The sequence below is a fragment of the Tasmannia lanceolata genome, unplaced genomic scaffold (assembly GCF_043159265.1).
Source record: "Tasmannia lanceolata isolate RefF3 unplaced genomic scaffold, GAP_Taslan_0.1 ptg000025l, whole genome shotgun sequence".
NCBI classification, from domain to species: domain Eukaryota; kingdom Viridiplantae; phylum Streptophyta; class Magnoliopsida; order Canellales; family Winteraceae; genus Tasmannia; species Tasmannia lanceolata.
In genome coordinates this window covers 9,062,556-9,075,013 of record NW_027518702.1, presented here as the reverse complement: position 1 = coordinate 9,075,013, position 12,458 = coordinate 9,062,556, and the positions used below count along the sequence as shown (strand labels likewise).

General features: G+C 37.8%; 1 protein-coding gene across 1 annotated transcript; it reads right to left on the bottom strand.

Annotated features, from left to right (window-relative positions):
• Positions 1–1,588: 1,588 nt before the first annotated feature.
• Positions 1,589–7,919, bottom strand: LOC143857624 (transcription elongation factor B polypeptide). Its single transcript, XM_077368074.1, has 11 exons — positions 7,834–7,919; positions 7,563–7,608; positions 4,581–4,612; positions 4,339–4,492; positions 3,527–3,664; positions 3,289–3,367; positions 2,556–2,627; positions 2,385–2,460; positions 2,139–2,207; positions 1,917–2,038; positions 1,589–1,819 (listed from the first exon to the last, which is right to left on the bottom strand). The coding sequence occupies exons 1-10, from the start codon at positions 7,917–7,919 to the stop codon at positions 1,948–1,950; spliced, it is 843 nt and encodes a 280-aa protein (XP_077224189.1). The 3' UTR covers positions 1,589–1,819; positions 1,917–1,947.
• Positions 7,920–12,458: the final 4,539 nt, after the last annotated feature.

The following is a 12,458-nucleotide window of genomic DNA, read 5'->3' as shown; positions in this document are numbered from 1 at the left end:
AGTGATTATTATGTTAAATGATGAAATTGAGATGATCGAAGATAATAATCACAAACAAAAATAAAAACATAACAGAGAATTCAAGACACAACTTAAAAGGAAAAATAAAATAAAATAAAAAATAAATTTTCAATTAGTATAACTGTAACAATTACTTGGGTTCTATCATTCGATTACAAACATAAAATTCCCAAAATACCCCCCTATGACCTTACAAAAGAAATGATGGTGGTGGTGGTGCTCTTGCAAGCCCAGAGTTTTCCAGTTTCATCTCACTCTTTCAATCTTAATTTTGTCTCTCCCACCCTCTCTTCCCCTTTCTCATGTTGGTTAAACAACAATTCCATCGAATTATTTTTCATGCTTGCTAAACATTCCCTAAGGCTCTGTTCATTTGTTTTCTAGCTGCAGGAAAAGAATCTGACATGGAAAACTGGAAAAGAAAGGAAAAGAAATTGGGAGAAGATTCCTTTTGTGAGAAAATTTCGTTGTTCACTTGGCCAGGAAAGGAAAAGAAAGAATGTAGGCAAAGTGGTTTTCTCAACAAAGTGATTTTCCCATCCTTTTGGTGAGAATATTTAGAAGGAAAGTGCAAGAGAGTTGGTTTTCCACGTCATTATTTATATTTTCCACCTGTGTAATTCAGCTTTCCCAAGAAAATAAGTGAACGGCGGAAAATATCAAATCATGTCCAATCACGGGAAATTTTGGCTTTCTTTCTTCTCCTTTCCTTTCTCAAGAAGGCAAATGAACAGAGCCTAAGGCCATGATTGGCAACCATGAAATTTGTTTTTGGGCCGACGTCTTGTAATGGCATACCTTCATGTAGATTTCACATCAGCCACGGCCGAAACTGACACATATATAGTCAAAATAATCAAAACACTGTGGATCATTATATTTCTAAACCATGAGAATCCACATTTTTTTTTTGAAAGGTAACCATGAGAATCCACATCACCTGATTAACTCTGATACATATTCCCTAACATGGTCAATACATTTTAAATACATATAGTTTCTGCGAAGGCCAATATGCTGAATGATACCTATATTTTGAACTTTGTCAGGACACAACTTGAATTCATGCTGTGGAATGGTTAAATGTTGCAACAGCTTGGACATATCATAATATACATCTAGTGAAGCTCAAGAAGCAGCATATTTAGCCAATATGGGGCCAAAGTAACAAACCAACTAGATGTCTATGCCCACCAAGGTGGCCAACAATGTCCAGAATGGGAATGTTTTTGGAAGATGTGAGATTAATGAGAATGTCTTTTGTATTGAAAGAGTACACACACAAAATAAGGAACATATCTAAGCCATGAAATTTTGTATTGAAAGAGTTCATCTAGGTATGATTCAGTCATATCAATCAAGAATTGCACAAAAGTCCTTTCCAATTTGGACAGGCAATGTTAATGTCAAGTTGATAATTTGAAACGGGCAAATTTATACATCACATGGTGAGGGATACAGGAAAAATAAGCATATTTGGTCACCCTGTCGAAAAACTATTGATGGTGCCTATGACCTGATATTCTGAATTGGTGAATTGACATTTCAAACATGAAACAGGGCAAAAGAGAATAAACACCCATGTATGATTGTATATAGCCATTCAAACAAAAAGAAATGCAACAGAAAATGACATAATATAAAGGGAAATTATACATGCTCCAAGCAACCTTCCCTTATTTCCTTTAGGTGGAAAATGAGGATGTAAGCTATGGATAATAACACCAACCAAAACCCAAGATGCAATCACTGTTTGAGTTCTGGAGTCCCAGATTGTATGGCAGAACAGGAGCTTCCCCTGCCGATAAAGGTAGAAATTAGATGAGACTCCTAAGAGATAATCACAAAAAGATGCTAGAGATAAGAATCTAAAAGAAAAGAGTATGAGAGCATACCACTTAAGATTTGCTTCCCTGGCGGTGAATGTCAATGGGCTCTTGCAAATGGTTTGCTTAGTTTGGAACTAGATGCTGAACTGCTTCCAAGAAAACCACTTGGCTTCATCGTCCGAGAAACACTATAGGAAAAAAATAGGTATGAGCAAAGTGATTGAATACAATACATCCACGCATGCATGCCAAACTAGATTCATGGAGAGGCATGAGGAGGTGGTGTACCTGGGAGTTGAAAAGGACTTCCTTTGCAAGGCATTTTTCCTCATAGCTTCATGTATTTTTGCCTCATGGCTATTCTCCAAAACAAGAAAGTTGAAAGAGGTGACTAAAACAAATTTTGAGTTGACCATTGATAAGACCAACTTCATTACAATATACAATTTTGTATATCAATACAACAAATATTGCATTCGTGAATACAAAATAATGGCCAGAGAAATTTAATGACATTTAATTTAACTACCTTACCTTTGAAGAGATTCTAATCTTGCTTTCTTCATTAGGTTGCCTTTCACTTTGGAAAAACTGCTACCAGCTCCAGCTCCTGTGAATGGACATCATAAATACATAAACCCAACTGGCAACTTGAAATGCATAAAATAGTGATAAAATAACCATAAGTGCGAATGAAACCGCTACCTCCAAGAAAGCTTCGTTTTTTGCTTGAAGGTGGAATCTTAGAACATATCCGAATCTGTCGACTTTGTTTTTCTGCAAATAAAAAAGTGTCATCCAACATCTGGCAAAAAAAAATTAAGTATGCCCAACTCCTATATAATGCGATCTCAAGTAAAGCAGTAGATACTTTCGTTTTGAAATGAGTCCCAAGTTACAGAATCTGAAGTGCGAATTACGTCTCTCTCTCTCTCTCTCTCTCTCTCTCTCTCTCTCTCTCTCTCTCTCTCTCTCTCTCTCTCTCTCTCTCTCTCTCTCTCTCTCTCTGTGTGTGTATATATATATATATCGCTTGTCCATATTTCAAAAAGTATAGTTAATCCAAGAGTTATTACCCAGTTAGTTATTTTGTAAGAAATGAATAACCACTGGAATGAAAATGAAAAAAATATGACGGACTAGTGCAATTGTGTTTCTAGAAACAAGAAACCTAGAAGATAAAAATAATACATCTTCTATCTTCTCCAGTGTGTTGTAAATAAGAGATACAAATAATCTGGCATTATGACCAACCAAAATAAAATATGGAGTTTTCAGTTCCAATCCATGTAAAGAAAATGTCCAAGTGTACAGTTTGCACAAACATGAAAAAATAGTTAATTATTCATACAGAATCATACAGAAAGATAACTAAATATGATTAGAATGACAATAAGTTAATCATTCATACAGAACGATAAGATACTAAATAACTTACTTGCACCCTCCTCTGCATACTTTTTCTTCAGCAGCTCAGCTGATTTCTTCTGAGCTAAATTCCTCTCCTTCATTTTTGTCTGCAAATCAATTATTCACAAACTTCCTGTTACCAGACTAACCATGGAGTCCTCCAAGCATATGGAAACCAGCATATAACCGATTGAAGAAGAGCACATAAAACCCAATAATATAGAGGAGGCAAATTTTAATATAATGAAAAGATAAAAGGAACATACTTCATACAGTAGCCTCCACTTAAATACAACTTGCTTTTGTTTCATCCTCCTAATGACAACATTAGTATTTTCCAACCCAAAATGTTGTTCATAAAATTTTTTCCACAAATTGTCGGTAGCTGGACTTAAGTCTCTTCCCTGCAATAATTCAGAAAAGAAAATTAACTGGGTCCCATCTTTACAAGTGAACCTCTGGACTTCAAACCAGAAACATCCAGCAGAAGCTTACGTGTAAACAAAGTCCATCATTCAAATATATGAATGATTTCCAATCCTGGCGTCTGTTGGCATGATCTAGTTGTCAATTTACAGCCACCAACCATACCAGCAAAGAAACTTCTTGATTTCAAGAAGAGCTAAACAAAAAGGGAAAAGTGAACCTAAGAGTTTGCATAGAGAGCTTACCTATGCAAACTCCTTACTGCCGGTGACCAGAAAGGTTTTCCGGTGAGTGGGTGGTACTGCTTTGTTCCTCTCCGACCGACGAGTCACCCCCTAAAGATTCAAGTCGATCTGAAGGTCGGAGAGGGAGAACATAGCTTTCAAAGTTGAGTGGCAGTTTTTGTAAATTTTTTGAACAAGTAAATTTACAGAAATGTCACTCGGACTTTGAAAGCTTCGTTCTCCCTCTCCGGCCGTCGGAGAGGAACAAAGCAGTACCACCCACTCACCGGAAAACCTTTCTGGTAACCGGCAGTAAGCAGTTTTCCGGGAGTTTGCATAGGTAAGCTCCCTATGCAAACTCTTACGTTCACTTTTCCGAAACAAAAAGCATATTAGCAACAAGAAGCTGGAGATCTCCATATACTTACTTCTGAAGATTTCTCAACAAGCATTAATTGATCGACAGTACAGTGAGGTAATATATCCTTCAAAAGGTCTATATCGGTATCCCCAACATCCCCAAGATACCTAATGTTATCTATTGTCGTCCGAACACAGAGTTCTACCAAAGAAGGAATCTTCCTGTTCAAGTTCACCATATTTTTCTGGAGAATATGAATTGATATAGCACCAATGAAAGCCGAAGGGACTAGATAATGGAAGCACTGACCAGTCCTTATTAGATATCCACAGAGAACACCACTGCATCAAACATAAACCTTTATGAGTGATGAACGCATTTATGCGACAACATCACAAGCATAACCATCTACCGGTAATGTAAGAATATAAAATCAAGAAGAGAAAAGGAGAACCCAAACTGAGAAATAAACTTCAAACTCCTCGAAATAGGGAGGGATTTGAGCATATAAAAGATGCCATGATCTTTCCAAAATGAGAAACAGACAGGATACACTTTGTAAACCATATATTCAACCTTCATGTCCCAGGAGAACAAATACTGTGAATGGTTTTGGGATTTCTGTAGATATGGGAATAGAGTAAAGGAGATCAAGAGCTAGTTTAGATTTTTCAACTTTTCACTGATTTCAAAGAGGGCCAGGAATTAATAGTTTCTTTCTTTAATCGGTAACAAAAAAAAATACAATAAAACTGGATGAGTTTCGATGGATGGAACAATGGCCACCTCTGAATCCATGGTCACCCCAGACTGCCAATTACGATGGTTGTTTCGGCAGCTCATGTGGGCTGCTCTTACTTTCTTAAATGAGTTTGCTTGGGAAAAAAAAGCGTACAGTGGCCAAGAGCTAGACTTTAGGATGAGACCACAGTACTCCAAGGTCATGGCCTAAGGGCTCATTGTTAGATCATAAAAAAGAAATCCCTCAATTTTGATCATTGGGTCAACTTGAGAATTGGCTTCACTTGGAAGGCAGATAACGCTGTTTTCACAGAAATCTTGAACATTACAGAAGGCATAGTGAATGCGCAGGATATGTCCACTTCATGAGATGCCAATTTCTAGCTGACTTTGACAAAATGAGAGCCACAGAGGCACAGATTGTGTATTGCGGACACAGCCCCGACAGAATAGTGAACGTCCCATGTTCATCCATTTTTCATCTTTTTTAAGGCGGCCCAGTGCACAAGGCTCCGACCGTTGCGGGGTCTGGGGAGGAGGGCTAGATGTACGCAGCCTTATCCCTGCTTTGCATAGAGGCTGCTTCCGTGACTCAAACCCATGACAACTAGGTCACAACGGAGCAACCTTACCATTGCGCCAAGGCTCGCCGTCTTTTTCATCTTTTTTACTTTCTCAAAAATAAAATTTGAAAATATGAATTAAAAGAATTAAAAATATTAATGTAGAGTAAACGGTTTCTGCGCCCGAGCACAGATAAGCTTATTTTGCGCTCGAGTGCAAAAACAGGGGTGGGCCCACATTGTTGGGGGGATCCAAAGCATTCATTTGGAAGGTCCTTTCATGGATAAGGTGTCCGCCAAAAATCAGCTCCATCGGATCATCTTAGGGTGTCCATTTGTGGGGTGAAAAAATGGGCAGATTAGTGGACAAACAGTATCTGTCCATTTTCACCCCCACAAATGGACACCCTATGATGATCCAATGAAGCTGATTTTTGGTACACACCCCATCCATGGTGGCGCCTTTCAAATGAATGCTTAGGATCACCCGAACAATGTGGCCCCACCCTTGTTTCCTGCACTCGAGCGCAGGAACCCTTTACTCGTATATATATATATATATATATATATATATATATATATATATATATATATATATATATATATATATCTGTGTGTGTGTGTTGGGGGGGGGGGGGGGGACGTTTTCTACGCGATACCTTAGATAAGTTATCTGAGCAAGATGTCAAAAAATCATGTGGGCCCACATTGTTTGGATGATCCAAAGCGTTCATTTGATAGGCCCTTAGATAGATAGGGTGTGCCCAAAAAATCAGCTCCATAGGATCATCCTTACCCTTCGATTTTTAGACGTTAAAAATGGACAGAGTTGTGGAGGTTTATACCCATCCACTTTAACCTCCATAAATCGAAGGGTTAGGATAATCCTGAGCAGATTTTTTGTGCACACTCTATCTATCTTTGGACTATCCAAATGAATGCTTTGGATCATCCAAACAATGTGGGCCCACATGATTTTTTGAGCTCTTGCTCAGATAACTTATCTGAGGTATCGCTCAGAAAACGTTTTCCCTATATATATATATATATATACGGTTCCTACACACTAGTGTAGATAAGTTATCTACACACTAGCTTAAAATATAGTGGGGTCCACATTGTTTGGGTGATCCAAACCATTCATTTGAAAGGCACTCACATAGATAGGGTGTGCACAAAAAATCAAATCCATACCTCCACAAATCGTAGGGTTGAGATGATCCAATGGATCTGATTTTCTGTGCACACCCTATCTATGTGAGGGCCTTTCAAATGAATGGTTTGGATCACCCAAACAATGTGGGCCCCCACTGTATTTTAAGCTAGTGTGTAGATAACTTATCTACACTAGTGTGTAGGAACCATTTTCTCATATATATATATATATATATATATATATATATAGAGAGAGAGAGAGAGAGAGAGAGAGAGAGAAGTGTTGTTGCGCTTAAGCGCACCATTTTTAAACGAATGGGAGGTGTTATAACCACTTAAGCGCACCAAAAAATGGTGCGCTCAACGTTTTTCTCATATATATATATATATATATTTGTGTGTTTGTGTGTGTGTGTGTGTGTGTGTGTGTGTGTGTGATAGAACCAAAATATAGAAAAGGCACAAGTACTCAAAAAGGGTGAGTTCAAAATCCATGCTATCAGATCAAGAATCTTCCAAATTTTGTAGCAATCCTCTAAGACACTGCATGTGGGGGTTGCACAATCCCAACAATATCAACCTAAGTTTCTCTTTTACAGACAATGACAGTAATTATAGCTGAAATCAGAACCAGAGAAGAACAGGAAGAAAAAAAGAATCAAGGAGATGAGTTTTCCCAAATAGTCTCCAATAGCTAATATAGCCTCACATAGCCCAGCTTGTAGCACTTCAGTCCAACCAAATTGCAAGCCACGGACCACCAAAACATTTCATGGGTCACTCTATAATGGCAATGAATTTCCGATGACAACTCTTCCCTGTATACACCTACCTTTGCTAGTTTGTCAGCCGATCTCAGTAGCTGATCTAAGTTTAACCTGTAACAACGGGTTAATCTTCATGCAAAGGTCAACAATAATAGCTAATCTCCATGCGCCACCCCCCCCCCCCCCCCCCCCATTTTTTACTTGCCAATGATGCAATCACATTCGTTGAATCTCACTCAATGAGTAGATGACCACTAAAAGATGAGACAAAGATTTTTAGTCCACGAAGTAGCTGGAATCACAAACTACAGGTGTCACTTAATGCACCATTAGTACATTTCCATTGGAATCATGGAAAACTGCCCCCCACCCCCACAAACAGGACCCACCAAATCAGCCTGATTTTCCTTTGGAATTACCATCGAAATTAAGATTGATCCACCACTACGATGGACAGCCCACTTGGGAGATGCTCGATCTTTATAACATTTCTCCCAAATGATAATTCTCCACTTTCTAAGAATTTCCCGAGTTGAGTGAGATGACATCTGCTTGCTATTTCCATTGAATAAGATCAATTTTTATATCCGTTATGATTTGTCCCAACATCCTACTCGTTTCTTAGAAAATTTGATTGATCCTTTCTGTCCAAATTCAACAAACCGTGATGAAGGGATTAAGTCCCCAAAGGACATTCCTGGTACTTCCAAAAAAACTCCCACTCCAATTAAGGATAATCTCCTTAATTGACAGTGGATAAACGCATGCAACCCCAAAGCTATGAAGAATGGCAGATCAAAGGTACCATGAGAATAAGGAATGTACCATTAGATGATTGAATGAATCCTCTGCTTCTTTACAAAGAATGTACCTACTAGAAAGTCAAAATTGCCTTCTTTTGAGCCTGTCACATGTGTTGATATTTTTTTTGCCACAGCCATCCATGAGAAAGCTACCACTCGCGGTGGAAAGTCTTGCCAGAGGAGATTTTACAATTGACGAGTAAAATCTGTTCAAAGCATGTTACAACCACACACACAAGGTCTGGAACATGCAATTAAAACCAAGAGGAACTACAGCAATTTTCCAAGCGGTAGTTCAACCCTTTGCCCATGTAAATGATATTTCATTGGCTTTCTGGCTGGTCACATTAATCTCAATCTTTGACATGCTCCATAGGTTAAGAGGGCCTCAACAAATGGACCCCAAGCTCCATGGGTTAAATGGGCCTTCAACAAATGGACCCCAAAAGGTTGCAGATAGAGAAATCAATAAGAAATCACATGAAGATATCACCACTACTCGATCACTTTATAGTTAAGGATTGTTAATCACCAATAACCAAATGAAAATGAAAGGGAAATTAAAATGCCAAGTATGAAACAACAAAAAAAGCTGAGAAAACATGGGGAATTATGGTAACTCTCCATGTGACAGTTCAACCATATGTGCATGTCATTGATATTTCATTCGCTTTCTGGCTGATTGCATAAGTCAGTTAGTTTTAATTTGACAAGCTCCATCAGTTAAGAGGGCCTTCAACAAAAGGACCCAAAAAGCTTGCAGTTAGATAAAACTCAATGAGCAATCCCATCAAGATATCACCACAACTGTTAATGGTTAACGATTATTATGAATTTGATTTCACAATTTCATCAAAATCAGAGTTATGAATTTGATTCCCATCTCGCACATCAAATAAATAAATAAAATAAAATACCTTGCCTTATTAGATATCAAAGAAATGAAAGAGAGAAAGGCTTGAACTTCAGAGAATTCCAATAGCAAGAGGATTCTAGTAAACAGCACCTTCCTCGTAACCTTTCAATGTTTTCAAAACAAGTAATTCCCAATTTTTTATTAAGTTGAAAACTGAGAAACAACCTCTTTAATTAACAAATCAACCATTATTCTTACAACCGATTTCGCAGCTGGCTTTTACATGTGAGAACAGCCACACATTTTGTCTTATTAATTTAATTCATCTGAGATGGATGTTCTCACATTTAAAAGCCACTTTCCGCGAAATTGCCAAGCAAATCCCTCTTACAAATCATCAAAAAGAAAGAAAAAAACCCTAAAAAAACCCCTAGAAAAACCATCAAAATTCAATCTTTAGAGATATTTAGCACCGATCTATAGTTTTTGCAAATAACTAAAAATAAAAAAGACATATTGCTTCATATCAATTAAAATCACCCCTAAATAAATTTCAATTTCTTGATAAATGAAGAAAAAATAGCAATCATGTCAATGAATTCATAGATTAAATTGCAGAGATGAGATTAGATAAAGAAAATCAAGAAAATAACAAACGTGTCAATGAATTCATAGATTAAATTGCATGGATGAGATTGGATCAGAAAACTAACGATATGTAAAAAAAAAGAAGAGGGAAATTAAAGTGGAATAATTGTTTGGAATTAGGGTTACCTAGAAGCTGGACTCGTTGTTCGTGAAGAAGATGGAGAGAGAGAGAGAGTAAAAAATAATAAAAAATAAAGGGCTCAAAAAACAAGCCTCTAATCAATCATCGCGTGAAAGAAATCTATTCCCTTCTCTTTTTGTGAGACTGGTGCTAACGTGCACCGGGATGATAATATTAATATGCCTCTGACTCCCTGCATGTGTTGGGAAGTGATATGTTCACCCCCTTTTCTTCCCCCAAGGCCACCCCTCCTATGGATAATGATACAGTAGCATCTCTCTTTTTTTAAACTTGGAATTTATCTTGGGACTCTTGGGGCACCTTATTAAGGGAAATGATATTTACGCCCCCTTTATCACCGGGGACACCCATTTGCCAGTGTACTTTGCAATCAAAGCCACTGGATTTTTCTGACAAAAAGTACATTAGCCCCTTTTTGCCATAGATACACTGACGGTGGGTGTCCTTAGTGATCAAAAGGGGCGTAAATATCACTTCCATTTATTAATAGGATTATAGGAATAAAAGATACAAGAGAAGGACATAGAACCTTGTCTCTAACCTGTAATACAACAGAAATATAACACTGAAACCCTTGCTTCCTAATAGAAAAATAATTGAACATTATTTCTTACGAATATAAGGAATACACATTTGGTCGCATCTAGCAGCTCCTCTAGAATCAATTGGAAGACTGGATTACGAGGTAGTTTTCGCACCACCACTTAGTTCTTTTGGCCAATAAAGGTAGGACAATTTTAACAATCTTATTAAATGTTGAGTTTGTCACTACCATGATTTCATCCTAATTTTAATGGATTGGTTGGGAATCAAGATGACATTAAGGGAGTGTTCGGCAGCCATCTAATTACGCCATTCTCCCTTTTGTCGTCAATAGAATTTAGAAGCGCGAAAAGATCTCGAAAATCTCGTCCGGTAATCCGACCCACTAAGGTCCGTTTCTAAAATTATGCCTTCTTTTTAAGCTAAAAGGCAGGATTCTATGGAGCGACTAATTGTCACTTTTCAAGATTCTTATGAATCCGTCTCTCGCCTTGCCGGACACGCCCTAAAAATGCTAGAAAAGAGATTCCAAAGCTCACTAGCCAGACCCCTTTCAATGAATAGGTGTTTTAGACTTTCGCAATTTCCTCTCTCTCTCTCTCACACACACACACACACACAATAGCTACATTTGGAAGCTATCTGGATATTTTTATCCCTCAGATGCAGTCATCAATCGGTACAACTTTATTAAGAAGTTTCCATATGAAGATGATAATCTTTGTCGGAATAATATTCCATAAATTTTTAAAATTGCTTTGGGTGGGATGAATGTTCTTCACCAAGCTCCAGGCAGACTTGATAGAGAATGTCCCATCATTATTAGGGTACAATATAAGGTTATTTGAATTTTAGAGTTACTGAGGGTTTCTTTTAAATTTTGATTCAAACTATTAGAGATTTTGTCCAAGTTCCAATGACCCTCTTCATCTAATATTTCATTAAGTTTGAGGTATCCATCAATATCATGGTTATTTATGACCTCCTCGTTTAAGGGTCTCCCATCATACCATTTATCATACCAAAAAGAGGAGAATTTATATGATGGGTGACCGTGAAAACACGTGAAGTCTAAAAAAGTAGGTACGGCCCACTTTTTTTTATGATCCAAACCGTTCATCTATTTGGGCACAACTTAAATAGGTTGTGCCCGAAAAATCATTTCCATGGGATGATCCTAACCCTCCGATCTGATCTGATATGAATATGCAGATTTCCAAAAATCATTTATGGAATCTTCTACAGATCGGAGGGTTAAATTATTTTTTGGCCACAACCTATTTACATTGTGCCCAAACAGATGAACGGTTTGGATCATTAAAAAAAAAAGGGCTGTACTTACTTTTTTTTATGACCTCCTCGTTTAAGGGTCCCCCATCATACCATTTATCATACCAAAAAGAGATACTTCATTTTCTAACAATCCACCTAATATTTTCATGCCAATTTTCTCTACCTTAGACTTCTTTTTACAGAACAAGGGGGTGCCCTAACGAAGAAAAGGGGACGAATATATCTTCTCCCCGAGTAATATAAAAAAAATTAGGACCCAAATGGTTCAATGATCCAAACAATTTATTTGTTAGGCCCCGAATTTGATAGGTTGTGCCCCAAATATCGGATGATCCTATGGCAATTTTAGGGCCCAACGAATGGATGGTTTGGATTACACTAATCCTTCGATCTATGTAAGGATGGCACCTTCTAGAAACCTCTAAAAGTTGGAGGATTAGAACATCTTATGGAGATAATTTTTGGGGCACGGCCTCGAGTTAACATGGTATCAAAGCAAAGGTCCTGAGTTCAAACCTCCCAGATAGCAAAATTCCACAATCAATGGCCATACCCAAAAGTGGGGCCACATGTGCCACGTGTAAGCCAACCCAAGAAAGAAGGGCCACACGTGAGGGAGAGTGTTAAGTATTAAAGATTAAAAACGCCTTTCTCCAGCAGCTTAAGCTTTTGGAGA